At 37.9% G+C, this 26150-nt stretch overlaps 1 protein-coding gene across 1 annotated transcript in view; it reads right to left on the reverse strand.

The window, feature by feature from the left end:
* Nucleotides 1–26150, reverse strand: part of LOC134659279 (serine proteinase stubble) — a 60388-nt gene that overhangs the window by 29179 nt on the left and 5059 nt on the right. The window contains exon 2 of the mRNA XM_063514932.1: nt 7689–7876. Within this exon, the coding sequence (XP_063371002.1) occupies nt 7689–7863 (175 nt within the window). The 5' untranslated portion in view covers nt 7864–7876. The remainder of the gene's footprint in view (nt 1–7688; nt 7877–26150) is intronic.

The following is a 26150-nucleotide window of genomic DNA, read 5'->3' on the forward strand; positions in this document are numbered from 1 at the left end:
TTTTAGGAGCCGCTTCCGTTAGCGAGACGGGTATATTTACCTAAAATATTTAAATCTTAGCTCCTGTTGGCTCTTAAACCCGATTTTTAGATCACAATACTGTTTTAAGAATTTAAATTATTTAAATATTTCGGAAACTTAAATGGATCGAAATTGTCCGTTTCCAAAATAAAGTTTCCTCAATTTAAACTGTTCCGCAGTAAATTACACATTTAATTTTGTTCTCCTCACGTGGCCATAAAAATAATCATGCAGCATTCCTCAGTGGCCAATACACAGTATAAAATGTGAATGTTAATGTATTCAACTATACATAGTTAGTAAGGAATGTTTAGTACTCAAGGCCTTCATAAATGCATTTTCTTAATTTAACTCTGTCATGGTATATTTCGTGTTTTAAAATTTTATAGTGTGCCAAGGATGTCCATGGGTAACTATGTACTCGTATATACATAATTATGTATAGAATAGATAGAATACAGAATTCAGTTGACGTAAGAACTCGTATTTAGGTAAGTATTTATACAGGCCACTTGTTCAAAATGGTCTACGCATCTTAGTTATACTACTTATTAGTAAAGAAGTAGTCATTGGTAAGTGTAAGTAGATTTAGGTTACTAACATAGTGTTAAGTCTAAAATGTTACTAACTAAATATGGATCGCTTTGGTCTGTTTTTTTATTAGGATGGAACGATTTTTTTTTTGTTCAACCCGTAAAATCAATTAAGGATCCATATTTTTTTAGTAAATCAATAAATGGAACATCATTTGATATGTCTTTAAGAATAAGGTTAAAGGATTCTAAAAAGTTTTTTGATGAAGTAAATAAGTTCTTTTTATAATAATAGCTTCCGAAAAATTGTGTCTTCCTCTTCCCTAACTTTTGAACCGGGCGTATAAAAAATATATGAAAAAAAAAATATGAAAAAATACTTACCAAGAAAATCATTTTGACAATGATCGGTTGACCCATTAGAGCTTTTTGAGATGAAATTTTTCCAAAACAAATCTTATCAAAAAAACGTAAGAGCCGGTTACATACGCCCATTTGCTGGTATAGCTTTTTATATCGTATGAAGGCACAGAACCCTCCGTAACGGATGACTCACGCTAGACCGGGTCGTGCCCGGGCCGTCGCGACCGACATGTCATTTTCTATGACGGCTGATCGGTGATCACGTGGTGCTTTCCATAGAAAACGAAGCGCCGGAAGCTCCGGCCCGGACCCGACCCGGTCTAGCGTGACTCATCCGCCGGTTTTGCTGTATCAACCTCCATAGAAAATACCGTCACCAAAAAAACTATGTCATCACAAGCTCACCTTGACTGTGAACGGTACATGTGACGTATGTGTTTACTCGGCGCTCTGCTCGTTCGGTATTAAGGTACTGTCCTGATTCAGACTACATTACTGTAGTAATGCGGAGCGTTATTGCTGCCGAAAAAGGGCAGCAATATCGCATCTCATCGCACCGAATTTCACCTTCCCATACAAACGGAGTTTCATTCTCATTTTAAAACTACGTATGGGATTGTAATGAAACTTTGCACATACAATGATATAGGTATATCTAGTTATATAATTAGTTTATATAACTCCAGTTTATAAAACAAATGAAATAGAGCAAACACAAGTTTTGTATGTACAACTTAAATTCGCTGTATTTTTTACACGACTGCCCAAACAGAAAGAGTGTATTGTTTAGCTATTTTATCTGAAGGTACATAAACTATTAATTACAGACATAGATATACCTTATCCTATTGTAAGTACTAAGTTTCAGAGCAAACTAGCTACTCGTTTTAAAATGAGAGCGTAACTGTTTGTTTGTATGGAGAATTGAGCTTGCCATAACATTTGAAAATATGTAAAGTATGCAAAAAGCTAATCCATTTCAGTGACTACTTTTTACCGAAACGGTAGGTATAGATATTGTTAAGCGGTAAGATATTGTAAGTATCTATTAAAAGAGACCTTACTGTCGATGGCGCTTACGCCGCACAGCATTGTGCGCATTGTACCTATTTATATCGGAGCATCGTTAATAATGGCGTAAGCGCCATCGACAATAAGGTTCCTTTTCATAGATAACGTCACATATGCATAAACAAAAGCTCACCTATTAGAATCAGAATCGTGACTGAAATAGTATAGCTTTTGTAAATTCGCTGCCGGCGCGCGCGACCCTTAAGTTTGACAATTGTGCTAGTAACGCAGTTTGCAGCTTTACTGCAGCAGTATTGCAGCGCGACAATACTGCTGGTGTAGTCTCAATCCAAATAGCACCTTAACTGTAAACGGTATATGTGACGTATGTATGTTTGCCCGGCGCTGTGTCTCCTAAACTCGTTTCATCCGTTAACCAGACGTAATGTTAGTTTAACCCGTTAGCTGTTATAGCGATAGAATTAGGTTAATGGTGTGAATTCGCGAAATTTGATAACGAGTCGGTATTATCATATTATGCATTTTTCCCATCGTTATTACAAAGATAAGATAAAGATAAAAGATAGTTTATTCAAGTAGGCATAATTACAATGCGCTTATGAACGTCAAATAAAGCTAGGTAGACCGGCTCCAACCCTACACCTCTGCCCCGAGAAGATTTAAATCCCCCCTTAATTGGAGGAGGGTATCCCAATATGGGACCGGCAACAAACTCGGCGGAACACATCTTTTCAAAAAAAAATTACAATTTATAATTAACATGCATTACGAGAAAATAAGGAAAAAGAAATACAATTTAAATTACTATAGAGTTCATGCAATTATACACATAAGGTGTAATAGAAATTAGATTTAAAAATATATACATATGTACATGCAATCATACAAATACGTAGCTCTTTCAGAAAACATATCAAATTCTTACAAAAGGAAAAGAAAATAAAGTTATTAAAATAAATGGGAAAACATATAATTATAAATCTGATTGATTCTTATAAATTAAGTACCTACCAACATAAAATATTTGATGTGCTTTCTTAACTGAGCTGTGTCACCTATAACTCTATACATAATACAATGTTGTACAGTACAGTCAAGTGTAAAAAATGTGTACAGCTTACTCAAAAATATGTCCCATAGTCCTTAATTCGCTGGCATAAGTGCTATGGGACATATTTTTGAGTAAGATGTCGAATCTAAAAAACTTACATCTATAATCTTAACTAGCGACCCGCCCCGGCATCGCACGGGTTAACAAATTATACATAAACCTTTCACTTGAATCACTCTATCTATTAAAAAACCGCATCAAAGTCCGTTGCGTAGTTTTAAAGATCTAAGCATACATAGGGACAGACAGAGGGAAGCGAATTTGTTTTATACTATGTAGTGGCATACTTTCTATAATCTTAATATCCTGAGAGGAAAATGAGGACTACGTTTGTATGGAGAAGCGGCCGCCCCCTTTCCTCTTAAGGATGACTCACGTTGGACCGGGCCGTGTCCGGGCCGGAGCTTACTTTTCTATGACAGATGACCGGTGATCACGTAATGCTTGCCATAGAAAACGAAGCTCCGGCCCGGACACGGCTCGGTCTAACGCGAGTCATCCTTAGGGCCTTGTTGCCAACATTTACCATTTGCAAGATGAAGCGACCCTGACATCGGCGACGCATACCGCGAGGTCAACGACCCCAAATCAGCTGTGTTGTTATTCACAATGACAACGCATACCAAGCAAATCGCTTCGGATAAACCAGTGTGTCTGATCTCTGGTTACCTACAGCCTTAAAGATAATTGAAGGCTGCGAAACCTAACCAAAATTAAAAATTTAAAAAACCTTCCGACTATAAGATTATAAGAGCTGATGATCTTCAAACGGCTGAACAGATTTTCATGAAACATGGCTAAGAATACTCGAGATATAATTATCTTTAACACAAAAAAAAACTAAACGAAAATCGGTTCATCCGTTTGGGAGCTACGATACCACAGACAGATACATAAGCCTTGCCATGGTGACAATCGCTTGCGCTTCGCCATCGACCCGCTTTGTGCCTCTCTATCAGTGACAGTGACAGTTGCATTTCGTTCTCTACGGAGCGTTAGCGATTGGCATCATGGCATGTAATGTTGTCTACGGGGCCTGTGGGTGAAACCTTAGAAGATATAACCAAACGGAGTAGCCATTAGCAGGCGTTCCCCTCTGTCGAAAATAGGCGGCCAATGGTCATACACAATGTATGGACTGACGTTTATCTGACATGGCTATTTTTACGTTACGCATACATTTGACGTGCCCCTCCCCCGCAAATATCGGCAGACTTTTTTGTATAGAAAATTATAGACAAGGCGTCTCCGTATCCTCTGAGTGGACGCTCGAGTTGGGCGTGCAGCGGGGCGGGGCGTGCGGCGTGCATGTTAAACAAATGCAAGCGTATAGGAGCGGCCTTAGTGCACGCTGCTCACATCACGCGTGAGCCCGACGCCACGCTGCACGTCCCGCCGAACGCTCCGCTTCGAGCGTCCACTCAGGCCTTACACTAAGGGTGAAACAGACGTGCGTGTGTCATACTCGCATCCTATCTTAAGTTAGTCACGGCGAAATGAGCTTTTAATCATCACAGATGGACACAGTGACTCATTTACTTTCCTTTTTTTATTGCCTTGTCTTGCCATTAGTGACAATAGGCTTGGTTATTCGGAATTTTGAAATAAAGACGACTTTCTAAAGCTATTTATTGAAAGTTATGATTGTTACGAGATTGTCGTAAACTGGGTGTATTAGACCGAGTGTGGCCTGTAACACGAGCAAAAAATTATTAAATTAAACTGTAGGTTGTAGGTACCAATCTGACCAACATTAGTTCAGCGACTTTTAAAAATAACTTGTGTTTTGATTTTAACACTTTAAAGTTTTTTCTAAGACGCAGTGTATTGCGAATTTTGTTATGTTTAAGGCGTGACAAGCAACGTCAATCACAATGATACGAGTAATGGCGTACATTGAAGATAATATTTATTTTGTATGAAAAATACGAAGTCTTAAGTCTTAATTTTTTGATGTATGAGGCGTGAATGTACACAAATGATTCTGAGTAAAATGAGCCCAAGAAGTCAATATTTTGAAGACATGAATGATTTCGTATTTTTTTTTTGGAAAACGCTCATTTTTATTATCAGTTCTGTTCAATTATCTACAATTACAAATTAAAATTATAAATTAAAAAAAAAAGACAACGCTTCAAGTCGTTCCCGGCGCAAAGGTGCCCATGATGCTCGCAGCATTGCCACGCTGGATCACCAGGGACAGCCTTTGCACGAGGAACGACTCGGAGCGGGGGCCTTCCCCTTTCTGTCTGAGTCGACGTCCTAAGTATTATTATTATCTACTAGTTCTCGTGGCACGTTTTAAATGTGTATTTGATATAACTCTTACGCCGTCGTTATCTATTCTCGATGGTAAGCGATTACCCTCACCCATGGACACCCCCCGCAATACCAGAGTTGTTAAGACGAAACAAGAGCTGAGATTTAAATATTTTAGGTAAATATACCCGTCTCGCCAACGGAAGCGGCTCCTAAAACTAGTGCGATAAGGACAAGGCGAAAAATCCTGCGTAAAAATCTCAAAAATCGAGGTTTCGTACTCGACTGTTTCCTCCTCCAAAACTCAACCAATCGTAACCAAATATGGAAATCTAAATGATTATGAAATTATCTGTGTCGGACCGTTTTGCTTTTTTGGCTAATTGATATCAGTTTTGAATACCACACCTCTCATTTCGACATAGTCAATTAGGCCATTTTGGCCATTTTTGACGGGCTCTAGCACCTTAAAAAACAAAAATATCAAAAAAAGCAAAACGGTCCGAGATATTGACAATATAAATCTGTGTTGAAAAAATCATTGCTCTAGCTTCAAAACCCACGGAGGAAACAGTCGAGTACATTTGTATGGAGAAATGACCACTCCTGTTGCCTCTTAAGTGCGTTGCCGGCCTTTAAGATGAAAGGGAGTACTCTTTTAAATGTTTGAAGGCCGTCATCGTTAATGAAAATATGACGTTTATAATGACACGGCTCACTTTGTTCTGTTCAAGTCTGTGCAAATTTAGCTTAGATGGACTCTAATGCCATGTTTTAGCATCTGAGTACCGCTCAAGATGTATGAAGATGACTGTCATCGATAGCGCTGTGTCTCAAACTTTCACCGACTCTGGGTCAGGTGACAAAGGAGTTTAAAACTAGACAGAGCCACAGAATAGATAATAGTACTAGGTACAGAAGGTTCATTCTCTAACAAAACGCGTCTATTGCGACAGATATGACCGCTAGGTGGCGCAAGCGCGAGCAGGCGTCAGTTCCTTAGCGGTGCGCGGCAACTACTATGGCTAGACACCAAAATTGGTGTGGGCCGCATGTACTTGTAGCGACGCGACGCAATCGTGGAGCGAGCCACATTACTGACTCCTTGGAGTTTGGAGAGATAAGTACAACGTCCGTCTAAGGTAACTTTGTATCTACTTGAAGAATAGTTGACGACTGGTCTGGCCTAGTAGGTAGTAACCCTGCCTGTGAAGCCGCGGTCCTGGGTTCGAATCCCAGTAAGGGCATTTATTTGTGTGATGAGCACAGATATCTGTTCCTGAGTCATGGTTGTTTTCTATGTATTTAAGTATTTGTATATTATATATATCGTTGTCTGAGTACCCACAACACAAGCCTTCTTGAGCTTACTGTGGGGCTTAGTCAATTTGTGTAAGAAAGTCCTATAATATTTATTTATTTAATAGTGCAAAGTGAAGGGTCGTTAATGTCGTTATAATCGTCATTATTTTCATAGAAATTTGTCATGGTGACATTGCCACACTTGCAAATGCCATGCAGTTCGTTTATAAGTTAAGTTCTGCAACTTGCACATTCCTAATTCGTTCTAGATTTAAAACAAGCAACAACGGTTGCACTCCGGGAGTGCCGATAGAAGTGAAAACTCACCTCACTATGTTACCGACGCCCGGTAACACGATACATACGTTTAGCGGAGGTATTCTATTTATTTATTATATATTATTATCATTGTCAAATAAGATCACACTTTTTCATTGACATTTTTATTTACATACTGCCATGACAACGTCAAATTATTTGAATATAGGTAAAGAGTCTTGAAAAGGAGACCGCAACATAAATGTCAAATAACATTGAGTTTTTCTTTATTGCTTTAAATGCCATTTAAATTATGAGTGGCCACCTTACGGGGCTTACGATCACATGATCGCCTTACGCTGTCTCGAGTTTATCATTTTTTCCCCACATCAAAAAGTGCCCAGCGCCGCTAAAGAAGTTTTCACTTCAAAAATATCTTAATTTGATTAAAAGATGGAAATTTTCAGATCGCATTTCAAAACTTTATTTCAAATAAAAGTGAAGGGATCATACGCTTATCTTAACGCGAAATTCTAACTAGTTCAATGCATTGACTTATATCTCAGGACGGGCCTCACGGGCACTAAAAATGGTACTAGTTCAGTGGTGTGACTCACGAATTCGAGCCAATCGTGCAGTCTAACGCAACTAGTTGCGACCAATCGCGCGCGTGATGCGAACTCATCAAACAATCGCGTTGTAGCGGTGTCACACTGCTGCTAGTGCATTCATCCCGTAAGGCCAGTCCTGAGATATACGTCAATTGGTTCAATATATTCAATATATTCTAAGTTTAACACACTTCTTACCTTGTAAATAGTCCACATTAAATATAACAGGGCCCGCCCTCGCACTCTGCCCCAACAAGGAGTGCAGAACAAACAGACACACAGACACCTTCAGCAGCACCCGTGTCTTGTCCACTAGCGACACGAAACCGTCTCCTGGGCGACTGTCCGGCCACACCGTGATGGGGGGACCCATGGTGTAAACGGGGCTGGAACAAGGAAAAATAAGTATTTTTTCTACTCCAGCACTTAAATGTGTCAATTAAATGACTGACAGTGATATCTAAAGCAATGTCATTTGAATGCTTTGTCTATGATGATCGGAACTGCTAGCAGTCATCTTATGAGTATAATACAACTGCTTTATTTTTTTTAAAGATACAAGTTCCGATCATCTTGATTGAAAGAGGTATGTTTTCATTTACATTAATAACTGTTTTTTTTTTTAAATAATAACTCAATTTTTTTTAAATAATAACTTTTTTTTTAAATAATAACTCTTTTTTTTTAATAATAACTCTTTTTTTTTAATAATAACTCTTTTTTTTTTAATAATAACTTTTTTTTTTTTTTTTTTTGCTGCAGCTGTAATAGAAAAAGTAATGTATGCAACAGCTCATAATTGGTTCTTAAAATTCTCGGGTCTTTTTTTACAAAACTCGACTACGTCTCGTTTTGTAACTTCGACCCTTGAATTTTAAGAACCCTTATTATATCACTGTTGCATAAACTACTATAGGAAAACCATTTTGAAATATTTTAGTTTTTTTTTTTCAATCAAATATTTTATAAGCATTTTTATACTCGTATAAGTCATTCTGGTATAATAAACGTCCGCTACAAAAGATATTGCTGGTCACTACATAGGGGCTGTTCATAAATTACGTCATCTATTTTTGACCCCCCCCCCCCCTAAAATCATCCAAAAATCATGCTTCGAATGACCCCGTTTCCTCCTACCTACGTCATGCCATAGAGAAAAAATACATAGATTGCTCACTCCATACATCAGTTTTAGTACCAAAAAGACTATTAGCATCTAGCATCGAGTAGCGGAACTATCAGTACTGCTACTTGACAATAGATGTAGCACCGACCGGAAAGTCTTATCTCAACAGCATAAGACTTTCCGGTCGGTGCTACATCTATTGTCAAGTAGCAGTACTGATAGTTCCGCTACTCGATGCTAGATGTAGACACTGAAACTAATAGTCTAACTGATGTATGGAGTGAGCACTCTTGTGTTACTATTTATTTCTCTATGCCCAGGCTCCCATGAGCCGTGGCAAAAATGCCGGGACAACGCGAGGAAGATGATGATTTGAGATGTCGCGGCAAACAGAAACTCTATACTGCTCAAGAATTTTCAGCTAATATTATAACCGGATGCACTGGAACTCTATTTTCAACTCCTTCCGCTTATAATCTTTTAATGAAATCCTTTGTTTTATCCTGTTGTGTAAAATACTGTGTCTTTTTCTTTAAGAAATAAATATATCTAATCTAATCTAATCTAATCTAATATTAGTTGTAAATTGTATTAGAGTACATTTTTCGTCGGTAGCGACATTTGTGACATCTGGTATCAAGTAGCGGTACTGATAATTTCACTACGTTCGTTTTAATATGATAACTGATGTATGGAGTTACCACTCTTTCTCTATGATACAAGCTCATTAAGCCCGGGAGTATAGCGGTAACAAAGTGGATTGATTCTCATCAACGCCGCCATTCTTTACCGGCGGAGCCTCCGTGCCGTGAACCGAATTGTGATCACCTCATTTACAAACAATGGTTAAATTAATTACAATTAATCTTTCCTTCCGTAGGTTTTGGGTAGCTATCCACCTAAGGCCCAAGGTCCTAACTATAGTTGTACTATTCAGTTCGATGTAATATAAACCATGTTCAATGGGAACAGAGTCGCTTTTGCTTTGTTTCGTTCAATTTTCAAACTACGCAATATCAACTCCATTTCCTACAATTTAGGTTCAAATTTCAGTGGCAAATATTGGATGTTTCGTTTGTATGGCTGGGCCCTAGAAGGCTTCCTAAGTTGTTGAAAGATCGATTGTATAAAATTCAAACTTCATTTTGGTTCTCATCTAAATGTACTGTTTAAAGGCTTCAGCCACTATCTGTTGTATGAGTTGTGCTTATCTTATTATTTGTTGTTTTTACGAATAATATAGGTAGGTAGGTAAGGCTGCGGTTCCACCAGAGATGTGCGAGGATACGTAGCGATAGATGTGTTTGTTAAGAACCAATAGGCATCCTTGCCCGTGTCTAGTGGAAACGCAGCCTCAATCTGTAAGCTTATATAAATACATATGTATATTCTACGCCGATAATAGGTATTATGGTATTTTTTTATTTTTTTTATTTTTTAACACGCATTTATTAGGTCGACCTGTATGTACGAGGGTTGTTTGAGAAGTAACTTGGTTTCATATCAAAAAATAATAATATTGCAAATGTATTTATTTTATTTTTCTACGTAATCCCTCCGAAGTTCAGCACTTGTCCCAACGAGTCTGCAACTTCTCTATGCCTTAACGGAAGTGCGTTTCTTCAAGGGCCTCAAAATACGCATTGACCTCCCATATAACCTCCTCATCGGACTTAAAATTTCGCCCTAAGAGAAATGTTTTCAGTTTCGGGAAGAGGTGATAGTCCGACGAAGCCAAATCTGGTGAATAAGTAGGGTGTGGAAGAAGTTCCAATCCTAACTCCGACAATTTTTGTGCAGCGACACGGCTTATTGAATGCACCGGAGCGTAGTCATGGTGAAAAATCACATTATTTTTTGCCAAACCTGGACTTTTTCAGCTATTGCCGCCTGTAACTGATCCAAAAGTGATGCGTAGTATGCTCCAGTTATAGTTTTTCCCTTGGCCAGGTAGGCAATTAAAAGTATCCCTTTGCGTCCGAAAACACAGACGCCATCACCTTTCCAGCAGACGGAATGCATATGGCTTTCTTTGGAGTTGGCTCACCATGACCAGCCCATTGTTTCGACTGATGTTTCGTCTCCGGGATGTAGTGATGGATCCAGGTTCCATCCATAGTAACAAAACGGCGAATAAAATCTGTTGGATTTTTTTTAAACACCTGCAAATCTTCATCAGATGTTCACATGCGAATACGCATTTGTTCTGGAGTCAGTAATCGCGGCACTTACCTTACACAAAGCTTTTTCTTGTGCAAATCGTCGTGTAAAATAAAATGCACCCGCTCAGAAGAGATGTTTGTGGCTTCAGCTAATTCGCGTATTTTCAATCTTCGGTCGGCTAAAACTAAATCATGGATTTTATCGATGATTTCGGGTAAAAGTGCTGTTTTCGGGACTCCAGGGCGAGGTGCATCTTTAATGCATGTCCTGCCTCGCTTAAACTCATTTACGCAAAGTCAAATCGTTCCCTAGGAAGGACACGAACTACCCAACGTAGGTAAAATCCTTTTATTGATTTGTTTCACAGTTTTGCTTTCCAAAAAAAGAACTGAAAAACTCCACGAATTCCAATTTTCTCCATTTTCCCGCGTAACTCAGACCAGTTTTGTTTGAACTACTGTCAAATGTCAAATTCCTGCCAAAAATGACATGACGCCACATATTAAATATGTTTAATTACTAAACTAAATCAATACATACAGAGTTGACGCCAACGCCATCTATACGTAGGCGAAACAAGTTACTTCTCAAATTACCCTCGTAACTAACATGTAATGGAATCTTGCAAGTTAAATTTGATCCACTTCCCGGTTTCCGATTGAGCTGAAACTTTGCATACAAATGTAAGTCGGGTGACAATGCAATATTATGGTACCCTCGAGCTGATCTGATGATGGAGACAGGAGGTGGCCATAGGAATTCTGTGATGAAACAACGCAACGTAATTGTGTTAGGGGTTTTTAGAATTGTCTCGATGAGTATTACTTGTCTGTCGTAAGAAAAGTACAGTCAGCGATAAAAGCGTGTACCAAAAATGAAATTTTTGCCAAAAACTTATTTCTTTAATATAATGACAAATATGTGACAAATAAATCATTTTCATCTTTTCATTAATAAAATTGCGGGCATTTTTAGCACACCTTACACCGGGTACACCACAAGTGTTATTTCAAAAGCTAAGCGAGTATGAGCGAGTTATACGCTCAGCTAAGCTATACTTGGTCAAGCAAACCTTGTCGGTAGAAAAAGGCGGCAATTTTGAAAAATCGCGCAACACTACGTTTGAATTGTTCCAAAAACGCGTGTCGTGTCATAAGATATAAATATCTTATCTGTGGAACTGTTTTGTTTACATAAATTCTTCGCTTATAAGTATGTATATCTTTGCTTAGTACTCATTGCTTATTTTGGGGATCGGTTAATAGTTGGGGTATACTCTAAATTGTCCCCAAATGTTTATTTATTTATCTGGATAGAATCAAAGGTCACAATACGCTGGTTTACCGACCTGCGCGCACGCAAGCAGCGCGAACGCGGCGCGACCCACGCCAACTTTCACAGTAACGGTCACGCCACTGGCCCACTTACTGTTGACATAACCTGCGCCGATTTATGCTTATCTGACTTGATATAGGTTAAGATTTAGGTAAAACATTATATCCTTCAAGGCAGCCACACTCTAAGTGTGTTTCGCGGAACCCTAGGGTTCCGCGACACCCCTGCAGGGGTTCCGCGAGAATTTAGAACACTATGCTTTAGTCGCCTCGAAAAATGTTACTATGCCGCCACCGTATTGTCGGGTTCCATCAAGTATTTCGCTTTCCGAAAGGGTTCCGTCAAAAAAAAAGATTGAGAACCGCTGTTCTAAGGCATGTTTAACCTTAATTTTTTTTGGCAAAAAACACATTTTTGATTATAGTTTTTTTCGCTGACTGTATTTTTCTTTTAACAGGCAACTAACCGGCCAATAGGTTACTGAAATGTTCTGCCGCCAGAGTGCAGCCTATCGTAAACCATAGAGTAACATCTTCCTCGCGTTGCCCCGGCATTTTGCCAAGGCTAATGGGAGCCTGGGTTCCGCTTGGCAACTAATCCCAGTAATTGGCGTGGACACTAGTTTTTACGAAAGCGACTGCCATCTGACCTTCCAACCCAGAGGGTAAACTAGGCCCGTATTGGGATTAGTCCGGTTTCCTCACGATGTTTTCCTTCACCGAAAAGCGACTGGTAAATATCAAATGATATTTCGTACATAAGTTCCGAGTACTCATTGGTATACGAGCCGGAGTTCGAAACGGCGACCTCCGGATTGCAAGTCGCACGCTCTTACCGCTAGGCCACCAGCGCTTATACTACATACTGTGCCTTAACTGTTTTTGACAAGTTTTCACGGATAATAAAATATGACATTGATACATCAAGGTGGTTTGTTTACAAAGGGCCTACGGGGAAACGCAAAAATCTAAATTTAGTTATGTGTTTATCGCTCGAATATGCAAGAGTGAGAATTTTGACACTGACAGATCAGTAAGTATCATATCAGAATGAGATCTAATAACTAAAACTCGAATTGGCCTGTCGAGACAATTCTGACAAACCCAAACACAATTCGGTTGCGTTGTTTACCAGAGAGTTCCACCTCCTGTCTCCATCATCAGATCAGTCGATGGTACCATAATATTTGACGACTGGTCTGGCCTAGTGGGTAGTGACCTTGCCTGTTAAGCCGCGGTCCTGGGTTCGAATCCTGGTAAGGGCATTTATTTGTGTGATTAACACAGTTATTTGTTACTGAGTCTTGGGTGTTTTCTATGTATTTATGTATTTGTATATTATATATATCGTTGTCTGAGTACCCACAACATAAGCCTTCTTGAGCTTACTGTGGGACTTAGTCAATCTGTGTAAGAAAGTCCTATAATATTTGGGCTTTTTCTAAAATAAATATTCGAAAACCCGATTCTTTCAAATCTGGACGTTCTTGGGCTCATTCTACTCAGAATCGACAGCACTCTCCATCCTACCATTAAAAAACCGGCCAAGTGCGAGTCGGACTCGCGCACGGAGGGTTCCGCACCATCAACAAAAAATAGAGCAAAACAAGCAAAAAAACGGTCACCCATCCAAGTACTGACCCCGCCCGACGTTGCTTAACTTCGGTCAAAAATCACGTTTGTTGTATGGGAGCCCTACTTATATAGTATTTGTTGTTATAGCGGTAACAGAAATACATCATCTGTGAAAATTTCAACTATCTAGCTATCACGGTTCGTGAGATACAGCCTGGTGACAGACGGACGGACGGACGGACGGACGGACAGCGGAGTCTTAGTAATAGGGTCCCGTTTTTACCCTATGGGTACGGAACCCTAAAAAAGATGTCCCAAAATGTCCATTCCATTACGTCACGTTTTTAGTATGAGAAAATTTTTCACTTGTATGTAACGTGACGTAGTGGAATGTACAATTTTCATACAAAATTTTGGGACATCTTTTTTTAATGGTAGGATGGAGAGTGCTGTCGATTCTGAGCAGAATGAGCCCAAGAACGTCCAGATTTGAAAGAATCGGGTTTTCGATATTTATTTTAGAAAAAGCCCATTTATTCATTTATTTATTTATATTGCATTGTCATTTGTCACCCGACTACACATAGAGACTACAGATGCTAGCAACTAGCATAGAGAACTAGATGTCGACTACGAAATAACTCGCGTTTGGTAAGAAAACTGATGTATGGAGTTACCACTCTTTCTTTACTTATATTTCTCTATGCTAGAAGTGAGGGCTATAACACATCCCTCGCTAATAGCTCGCTACGCAGTACGCATCCTTAGCATCCTCAGCAGTGGGCGATAAAGGGCTATGATGATGATGATGATGACCCATATTTTTATTTTACACTTGACTCGTTCGTCAACTTGACGAACTTTATGTCCTTGTAGCCTAATAGCCAGCTATACAATCAAGATTATCTTCAACGATTAGCAATCCAGCGCGGAAACGCTGCTTGCGTGATGGGCAGTTACCAAGGGTTAAAAATTTTGATAGGCATTTTTAATTTTTAGTTTTAGTTATTTTAATTGTAGTTAGTTTTATGGTTGGCAATAAACGATTTCTTTACAACGGGTTATTCCCACTAGTTATCACCAAGTTGTTACCAGTGGTAACTACTGGGATTTTTTTCCCACCTTTTACCACTGTTAACTACCGGGGTAAAAGTCCCAGTAGTTACCACTGGAACAGCTTGGTGGTAACTAGTGGGAATAACCCGGCTCACTGGGCCATTTTATATCGGAAAGTTGTTTTTCAAAATTAGGATTTTTTATGTTAGGTATTCCTACTCAGAATCATGAGCTCTTTTGATCCTAATAGGAGAAAAAAAGTGTCCCAAAACTTCCATACATTTTTCGATCTTTCCATTCCGTGACCGCCATACAAAGTCTATGAAAAATGGTAACGGAATGGGGAAAAAACCTTGGGACACGTTTTTCCTCCTATTAGGATAGAAAGAGCTCGTGATTCTGAGCAGAAATAACATAGAAATTCGCAGATTTAGAAAAAAGTGTAAGGGACAACTTTAAATAAAATGGTCCACCTAGGCCTACCCTATAAAACCAGACAGTTTCTAGCCTCCCACTTTATCGCTACACGTTTTATCTAATCATGCGATGCAGAACTGGTTGGTCAGGAAGCGAGTGCCGTTAGCGCAGGCGCGGGTCGTTACCTAGCGATACTCCTAGCTCCTGTGGCAAGATGACAATTTTACGTACAGTCACCTGCAATAATTATTAAAAAATGTTATTTATTAATTTTAACAAGCAGAAACGTCTGCGATCGAAGTGTAACGCTCTTATGGTAGATGTCGCTCGGGTCCCCTTGACCCATATGGTGGAAAGATTTGCTGGCTATGGATGAGGTCTTGGTGGCTCAGATGGCAGAGCGCTGAAGTATCAATCCAGAGGCCGTGAGTTCAAGTCTCACCCAAGAGAGTAATTTTTTCCACTTTTACATTTAGGTATTCTAAGCGTAAGTAATAATAATTATGTTACTCTTCGAAGTTCGCAAAAACATGTGACACGCTCTTATGGCGACATCTATTCGCATGTAAAGTAAACAATATCTGGGAGACCGAGCTTAGCTCGGAAAACATATTATACAAACTCAAAAATGCCCGTTTTTCCGGAGATAAGACCTGGCTAGATCAATTTTTCGGCCCCGAACCTCCAATATAGCAAATTTCATCAAAATCGTTAGAGCCGTTTCCGAGATCCCCAAAATATATATATTTATAAAGGTATAAGATTAGACAGATAGATTAGGTAAACATTAAAAAAAAAAATAAAAAAAAAAAAAAAAAAAAAAAAAAATATAATAAATATAATAATAATAAAATAAAATTGTGGCTTTCCGATACATAAGTAGTTCGGTTTTCCTCGATTAGTACTTCTTTAGTTTCCTTTACTTTTCTGGTTCGAGCTCATATCTATTTGTTTTATGATATATATTGAGTATTTATTTATTTATTTAATTTAGGTTATATTTATATATGTACGCTTTATTTTTATTTATTTAAGTATTTATATTTATGTTTATGTGTATATTATTTGTAACAATGTGTATTCAAAACTTGCATTTCATTAACTTTAGTGATTGTACACTATTGTTTTGTTTGTCATTCATCGTTACTTCTGTTTTGTTTTATTCGTTTCCTCAAAGGTTAACTGGAAGAGATCTCATACAGGGATAAGTTCGCCTTTGTTGTATTTAATTTACTCTGTAACTATGTTTCTCGTGTTTTTATTTCTATGTGCAATAAAGTATATACATACATACATACGTACATACATATAAATACTTAAATAAATAAACAAGAATTGTTCGTTTAAAGGTAGGTATTAGATTAGATTAGATATTTGATTTGTGTCTGCAAAGTGCTGACGTATTATGGCCACGCTTAACGAGCTCCGGCGATATCATCCATTCGCATTCATATTCAGTCGCATTTTTATCACTTGTCACGTCATGCGTCACTTTCGCACTTGCAGACTTATTAGAACGTGACAGGCATGATGACAGATGATAAACATCGACCATCTTAGCATGATCTTGGCCCTATGCTGACATGATAATATTTTGTCAGTTTGTGACACAATAAGCTAGCATTTCTATAACAACGGTTAATGATAAAATAAAATAAGGTAAACGTACTAGTGCTCGACATGCTAATAGATGACACCCTGCTGTCACCTCTGTTAACAATTACTTAAGTTTCAAGATGATATGTACTGGTACCGCGTCGAGCACCAAGACGTTTACCTTACCTACGCAAAAAAAATCTTGCTAAACTCGGATGATCTATGTCAATACTGTCAGCAAAAAACCTAAAATAAAACCAACTCCATAATTAATGAAAGCCGTGAACAGCAATTTAAATATTATGTCATAGAAACCTATTGATCAAGGTTTAATATTTTGCTAAATTCGTAAAAAAATGTTCATGTAGGTAATTTATATTAAATTAAGAGTAATCAAGTGTCTAGTAAGTACTAAGCTAGATAAATTTAGCACAACGGGTTCATTGACCCTAATGAAACTTACATTTTATGAGTAAGCATATTTATTAAACTACTTACATAGACTGCTCAGAAAAATCGGATATCAGACTTTCAGAAATTCGACAAAAAAATTGGATACTCCAACTTTTTGAGTACAGTCACCATCAAATATATCGGAGCGGCCAAGGTGCTCACAAATATCTGAGCACGCCTCTATTGTCAAGGAGTGAGATTGCGTGTTCAGATTTTGTGAACACCTTGGCCGCTCCGATATATCTGATGGCGACTGGACATAAAGTTTCGTAGAAAGCAATCAGCGTTAAATTTGCATGTATGACTCAGTGGGCAGATGCAATCGAGAAGGGAACAGGTTCGGAGCCGGACAGGTGATTCACGCCGATTATAGAGGGACCCACATTCGACAGGAAATATCGTAAAACTCAGAAATTCTTAGTTGAGAAGTTTCTTTTGGGTCAGAAGGAAAATACACAAAAAAATTAAGCAAAATACGTAGTATTTTTGTGATAACAATTAATACAGTCATAGGTATACAGTCAGAGGCGGTAGCTCAGTCGCATTTTTATCGCTTGTCACCGCATGGCATGCCTCTGTCACGTTCTAACAAGTATTAGCTTTTATATTTTCTGTACTCATTTCATTCTGTATTAATCCAGGCTTGACAATGTAACACCCTAATATTATATCTAGTATTTCTTAATAAACTGGATGATTAATACAGTGTACCAACATTAGGTTATGGTAATAATGACAGTTCGCGTAAGCCCGCCGAAACATCAGTTTTGGCGCGTAGAACGTATATATGTTATCTGTGGTAATATATTTTTCTGGCTGTCAAGCATTTTTGTAACACGAAGAGAGAAACGTTTGTAAAAGTTACCGATTAAAACCACTGAAGAAGTACTACGTTTTCATATTTCAAGCATCTTACGAAACCCCAGAAGAGGCTCACGAGGTGAGCTTTCAGTTCAGAAGCCGGGATGAATTGGAGAAGCTGGCTCTTTGAAACCGACGCCCGCCTAGCTGTACAGGACAAGAATTCTATGAATCGGAAGATAAGGTCAGAGAATTCCATTTATTTGCATCTGTATTCACCGTGTGTTGGCAATTAACGGAGTGATAACTTACTAACTGAGCTCAGAGACAAAAAGGGGGATGTTTGAATAACGAAAACTAACCTATATGAACGAACAATTTTACATAATCTAACCAAGCTTTCCTATAAGACGACGTGGTGTGTTTGTGTCGTGATCGTACTTACAAAAGCATGTTTAGTGGAGTTGGGCGTTTGTGAGTGTGCGTTTTTTTTTGGGATCTGGACGCCTACAGTAACTATAACCATAATAGCTGAAATACTGCTGAGTGAATAGAAATATCTTTTTAGCTGCTGGTCTGCATGTTAATGGTGAAAATATGTTTAAGATAATTCTGAAAACAATCGACTACAAGGAAGAAGTGAAATTGTTATTTAGTTAGGTAGCCTATCATAAATAGCTGTAGTAATTTATTTTAATTTTATCCAGAGACTGTCAGTTAAATAATTGTTTACTTTAAACTTCACTCTGAGTTACTGGTATTAATTTTCATTCTATTTGAGTTGCGACAGGGAAATTGTAAAATGGGAAGATCTCGTAGTCGTAGTAGGGAGTGTGATAGAAAAAGGAAGAGAAGGTCAAGTACTAGTACAGATACACACTATAGGTGTATGAGTAGGTCGCATGATAGGGCACACAAACGTAAACGTAAGAGTAGAGAGCGTCGTAAGGATCATTCATCTCACTCACATAGTTATCGCCAAAGGCCGAACTATTGGACAAGCTCGGAGTCAGACCGCAATAAGACTCGAACACCACCAATACCATTTTCTTTTGGTTCTAATAATTTTCCAGTCTCGCACAGTGTCGTTCCAGAATTTGATCCTAATGATAATAGCCAAACTATACTTACCTGGTTGACCAAAGTAAATGAATGTGCCCAGATATACCATTGGGATGACCGACATATTTGTCATTATGCCATACCAAAGTTAAGCGGCTTAGCCAAGAAATGGTACCAAGGACTGCCATCAGTACTGTTTTCATGGGCTGAATGGACAGAAAAGTTAAAGACAGCTTTTCTAATTAATGAGAATTATGGAGACCTCTTAACAAATATGTTGAAACTTCGTTGTAGGATCGGACAGCCCTTAGAAAATTATTACTATGACAAAATGGCTTTAGTAAATAAGTGTGAAATATCCGGCCGAAAGGCTGTTGGATGCGTAATCCATGGTATTGATGACAAATTTGTACGGATGAGTGCCGGTGCATGTATGTTTGAAAAACCAGAACAACTACTAAACTATCTACGTACTGTTTCTTTAACCGATACAAATAATCTTATGCGTAGTAAGAACATGCCATTAAACAAAGCTGTACACAGTCAAAATAAAACCAACGATTCAAACACACAGCCGCTGAGATGTTTTAATTGTAATGAGGCAGGGCATATTAGTATTAGGTGTACTAAACCACTAAAAAAATGCACTTACTGTTACAAATTAGGTCACGAAACAAAAGACTGCCGTAAAAAGGCCGATTCAGGTAGTAGTAGCAATAATAAGGAACGGCAGAATTTAAACGGAGAAAAAACTATATTATGTATTGATAATTTTGATAACTCTACAGATGGAAATGAGAAATATTTTAAGTCCATTCATGTTAACGGGGTACAGAGCCAGGCATATGTTGATTTTGGGAGCCGGTGCACTCTGATGAGAGAAACTAATGCTCGAAATTTGCTTATGGATTGGGACCTTAGCGACTTACCTTTATTGAAGGGATTTGGCAATTCGTTAGTTAAGCCTTTGGGCAGGAAAGCAGTGACTCTAGAAATAGACAATGTCAGAGGGGAGGTTAAAATTTTGATTGTACCCGATCAGTATTTGCTAGCACCTATATTAGTTGGACAGACATTTACTGAACAGCCGCATGTCATGGCCTTTAAAACAAACGATGAGTTGATATTTTTGCAAAAACCTGAGATTGTGGGAGAGAATGAAAAATTGCAACTATTCATTCAGGATAATATTGCTATCTTGCCTCGTTCCACCTCTCCAATGGATGTCAAAGTGGAAGGTGATTATTCAGGTGGACTGTTTGTACAATATGGCCATAGACAGAAAGTAGGTAATACTGATTACATGGTTCTTCCAGGAATTTATAAATTTGAAAATGGTAAAGGATATGTAATGATAAGTAACTTATCAAATAAAACCTTAAACTTTAAAGTTGATGAGTTACTTACTCGAGGTTATCGGTACAAAGAAGTATCCAATGAATATGTAGGCACATGTACCACTAGTCAAACTGGTGATTACCAACCATTGCCAATAGATCAAGTGAAATTAGGTATAGAGCTAACTGAAACTGACAAACGTGCATTCTATAATTTACTAGACAGGTATAGGGATTGTTTTGCGTTGAATCTCAAGGAACTAGGAAGGACCGACTTATCAAAAATGCACATAACTTTAAATGACAATGTACCAGTAGTACATAATCCTTATAGAATGTCACAACTTGAACGCGAACAGTTGTCGAAAATAATCGAAGATCTGTTGTCAAACGATATTATACGGGAAAGTACGTCTTCCTATTCAAGCCCGGTAATATTGGTGAAAAAGAAAAATGGTGAGAAACGCTTGTGTATTGACTACAGAGCTTTGAATAGGAAAACTCTAAAGGACAAATATCCGTTGCCTCGAATTGAAGACCAGTTAGACAGTTTAGGAGGCAACGCTTATTTTTGTAGTCTCGACTTGGCGTCGGGATATTATCAGGTGCCAATGGATGAGGAAAGTAGGCATCTCACAGCGTTCGTTACACCTGACGGATTGTATGAGTTTAATCGCATGCCGTTTGGGTTGGCGAACGCTCCGAGTGTTTTTCAGAGAACCATTAATGCTATGCTGAGAGGTTTTGGTCGGAATTTGGCTTTGGCCTACATGGATGACTTATTAGTTGCTTCCAAAACCGTAAGCGAAGGTCTAGATAAATTGGAAAAGGTGTTTCAATTAATACGATCCGCTAAACTCACGTTAAATTTGAATAAGTGCCACTTTTTCCAGACCCGTATCGACTATCTGGGGTATGAGATTAGCTCAGAGGGGGTACGACCGGGTTTAGGCAAAATCCAAGCTGTACACGACTTTCCGGTACCGACAAACGTACATGAGGTTCGTCAATTTATTGGGCTCACGAGCTACTTCAGGCGCTTCATCAAAAACTTTTCAGTCATAGCGAGGCCATTGACGTCCCTTACAAAAAAAGACACGGTTTGGAATTTTGGTGAATCTCAAATTAACGCTTTTACGGAGCTTAAACAAAAGTTGACTAGTCGCCCAGTATTAGCATTGTACGATCCAAGTGCTGAATTAGAAATTCATACAGATGCTAGTAAGTTAGGCCTTGCAGCTATACTTATGCAACGTCACCCTACAGCGGGGCTGCAACCTATATCGTATTACAGCCGCCAGACCACTCCTGACGAGAGCAAATTACACTCCTATGAGTTAGAAACGCTGGCAGTGGTCTGTGCTTTGGATCGGTTTAGGGTATATGTACTCGGTAAGGCCTTTAAAGTAGTTACAGACTGTATTGCCATTCGTAGCACAATGACCAAACGTGATTTGATACCGAGAGTGGCGCGATGGTATATTCTTATGCAAGAGTACGACCTGGTTATAGAGCATAGGGAGGGTACTAAGATGCTTCATGTAGACGCTTTATCCCGAAACCCAATACAGTCCGAATCAAATGAAATTACGGAAGTAGTAGATATTTTATCAATTGACGATGATACATGGCTTCAAACAGTACAGCAACAGGACTCTGAAATACAACGTATTATGAACATACTGAGCGATCCAAATACTAAAGAGATTGTTGAGGTCCATAAAAATTTTACTCTGAAAAACGGACGTTTATATCGAATAATAAACAAGAACGAGGAAATAAATCTCAAATGGGTAGTCCCAAAAACAGTTCGATGGCAAATAGTTCGTATGAACCACGATGATTTAGGTCACGTAGGATTCGACAAAACTTACGAAAAAGTCAGTCGCGTGTATTGGTTCCCAAAAATGAGACGCTTCATCAAAAAGTATTGTAAGGCGTGTCTTAACTGTGCGCATAATAAAGTACCAGCTGGGCCCAAGGAAGGGTATCTTCATCCGATACCCAAAGTAAATAAACCGTTCGATACTTTGCATACAGACCACTGTGGCCCATTCCCCATGAGTACATCCAAAAATTGTTACATACTTTGTATAATTGACGCATTCACAAAGTTTATTTACATTAAAGCTGTGAAAAACACTAAAACTAGTACTACCATAAAAGTGTTCAATGAATATTTTTCTCTCTATGCCGTACCGCGACGAATTATCTCAGACCGTGGAACTAGTTTTACCAGTAAAGAATTTGCCGAGTTCCTGAAACAAAGAGGTGTCATGGAACATGTGTTAAATGCTGTCGCCAGTCCTCGCGCGAATGGACAAATCGAGAGATATAATCGTACAATTGTAGACTCGTTAACAGCCGTTAATCATGATAAACCGGATAACTTATGGGATTTAGCTGTACCTCAAGTTCAATGGGCAATAAATAACACGGTTAACAAGACGACAGGTCGCACGCCTGCTGAAGTGTTATTTAGTTTGAGGCCTACTGGGTGTTCAGATGGGGTCATGAATACTGTAGTATCAGAGTTTGAGCAACCTCAAGACATCGACAAGATAAGAGAAGAAGTTGCCCAAAATATAGAAGAAAGTCAAAAACAGCAGAAGGAACATTTTGACAAATCCCGAAAAAAACCTGAAATATACAAAGTAGGCGATTTAGTACGCGTTCAGAGAGAAGCTCGTGGTGAACCAGGGCAAAGTAAAAAGTTAGTTCAAAAATGCGCTGGTCCGTATAGGATCAGTAAAGTATTAGGTAACGACCGGTACGAAGTGGAGGATACTCCCATCACACGTAAACAAGGTGCTAAAGCGTACAAGGGAACTTATGCGGTAGATAAGTTGCACCCTTGGTTAGTTTTCAGTAATGATGTTATTTCTAGTGATTCAGAGTGAAGACAAAGGTTAAATTTAGAGCAATTTATGTTGAGTGAATTAATAGTTAATAAAAAAAAAAAGAGAAAAAAAACCACGAATGTGAAAACTTATTAGTTTCAGAGCTATTGTAAAGTTTTAATGTTTAGTAAACATAATTAATTACAGTTGTGATAATAACTTGGGAAACAAGAGACTGGTGTGAATAGTATATTATATTGCTAAGAATACTATCTGATTACTTTTGTGATGTGTGAATAGATTAGAGAAAGTCAATGTGTGATATATAATTAAAACGTTAAAATGTATGTTACTACAACAGATGCGTAGTTGTAACAATTTAATATTCAGCGAATAAGAGAGTTTTGTGATACTATTATAAACATGATAATGTCTAAAATGAGCCAGAGAATTTAGTGAATAAAAAAAAAAAAAGAGAAGTTTATTTTATAATTGTTTATAATACTGAAACCTAAGTGAATTTATATTGAAAAGTGTATTTTTGAATGTCTTTGATTATTTGATAAAAGAGCGAATCATTACAAAAGTCATGTAATGATGTGCCAGAGAATTTAGTGATAAGAAAAAAAAAAGTATAAATATAATTGTAATTCAGAAGTCTAAGTGACATGTGAATCAATATTGAAAAGTGAAAACTTCTGAATATCCTTGATTATTTGATATGAAAGAGCGAATCATTACAGAAGTCATGTAATGATGAAAATTAAGAGTGAGTTATGTATAAGTTATAAAGTGAGTCATTGTAGATGCAATGATGTAAGATAACAGTGAGTCAATGACATGAATGACATGCATTGATGTAGTCGTTAAGAGTGAGTCGTTACAGGTATTGGAGATATGCCTGTAGTGATGTAGTTGAGTTTTTTATTTTTTATGGTTTTCTATTGTTCATTATTTGGTTGTGCAGTATGCGTAATGTAGATTATTTCTGTTTAACTTTAAAAAAAAACGCAGAGTCGCGTTTTATGTCAGGATTAGCCGAGTATTAGCTTTTATATTTTCTGTACTCATTTCATTCTGTATTAATCCAGGCTTGACAATGTAACACCCTAATATTATATCTAGTATTTCTTAATAAACTGGATGATTAATACAGTGTACCAACATTAGGTTATGGTAATAATGACAGTTCGCGTAAGCCCGCCGAAACATCAGTTTTGGCGCGTAGAACGTATATATGTTATCTGTGGTAATATATTTTTCTGGCTGTCAAGCATTTTTGTAACACGAAGAGAGAAACGTTTGTAAAAGTTACCGATTAAAACCACTGAAGAAGTACTACGTTTTCATATTTCAAGCATCTTACGAAACCCCAGAAGAGGCTCACGAGGTGAGCTTTCACAAGTATGTAAGTGCGAAAGGTGACAGGTGATAAAAATGGAATCATGCTACGCCCGCTGAAGTCAGGATAAGCTCATAGTCAAACTTCTTTGTAATTATGACGTTTATAACAACTCTTGCACACTCTGGTGCAAACATGATGTACACTTCGCCTAGCCTGACCTAAAAAATTACTTACACTGTGTAGGAACTATATGATTAGGCTATTCTTTATCCGCATCCTGTTGTCGGACGCTGTATCTGTTAATTTCCTTGATAAGTGACAGATTGAATGTCATAATCGCGGCAGTAATGCGCTGTCAAACGTCATTTTATCAAGAAAATTGACAGATACAGTAGGTAGCAAAGACAATTTAAAATAGAGGCGGATTGTCAATAGTTATTTGTACAACAAGAGATCAAAGTTTGATATTTCTTTGAGTGCTTATTTTGAGTCCCGTGCAAGCGAAAGATTCTATACTAGAATCTAATTTAGAATCTTGAGCGTAGTAAGGGACTCAAAAGCGCACGAGATGTAAATAACTTTGATCTCGTGTAGTTCACAAAACTTTTCACCTCAGCAGTGAGAACATATTAGAGATCCCGAAAAATGTATTCCTTCTTCATCACTTACCTCTATTCACTCATGTTTTCTTAAGATATACCAACAATTAAACTTTCAGCTCAGCATTTCGATCAAATACTTTGCTACTTAAAAACAGTGAGCAAAATCGCATTTTGCTCATTTTGTTTCACTCAGTGAGCAAAATGCGATTTTGCTCACTGTTTTTAAGTAGCAAAGTACCCTTGTTCGAGCTGCTGAGGTGAAAAGTAAATTATATGTAGCCACAGTAAATTCATTCATACAGCAGATTAAACCGTTAGATAGCGTTTTTTTTTTGTTGTCCCCTACACTTTTTGTTCAAATTTGGGATTTTTTATGTTATTTCTACTCAGAATCACGAGCTCTTTCTATCCTAATAAGTATTAGGAGATAAAAAGTGTCCTAAGGTTTTTATTTCCATTACGTCACCATTTTTCATAGACTTTGTATGGCGGTCGCGGAATGGAAAGATCGAAAAATGTATGGAAATTTTGGGACACTTTTTTTCTCCTATTAGGATAGAAAGAGCTCGTGATTCTGAGTAGAAATAACATAAAAAATCCTAAATTTGAAAAAAAAGTCTAGGGGACAACAAAAAAAACGCCCTAGAACGCCATTTGACTTTGATCCTTATTCTTTCACTGATATGTGTTAATTTATATCTTGTTTGTAAATAAATAAACGGTATTTATTAAATATCAAAAATAAACGCCATCTACTCGAGACTGGGCCAAAGGTATGGTGCAATCGTTTCGAGCAATGGCACCATGACAGTAACTCTCTATACATACACGTTCTATACTCTTTGTACAGTAGTAGCGAGGTTTATGCTATTTAACTGTAAAACTTACAAAATTAAGAAATTAATTTCTTTACATATAATTTAAAGCTCAAAACAAAGTGTGGGAATCATGGG

The sequence above is a fragment of the Cydia amplana genome, chromosome 24 (genome assembly GCF_948474715.1).
Source record: "Cydia amplana chromosome 24, ilCydAmpl1.1, whole genome shotgun sequence".
In the NCBI taxonomy this organism is placed as follows: domain Eukaryota; kingdom Metazoa; phylum Arthropoda; class Insecta; order Lepidoptera; family Tortricidae; genus Cydia; species Cydia amplana.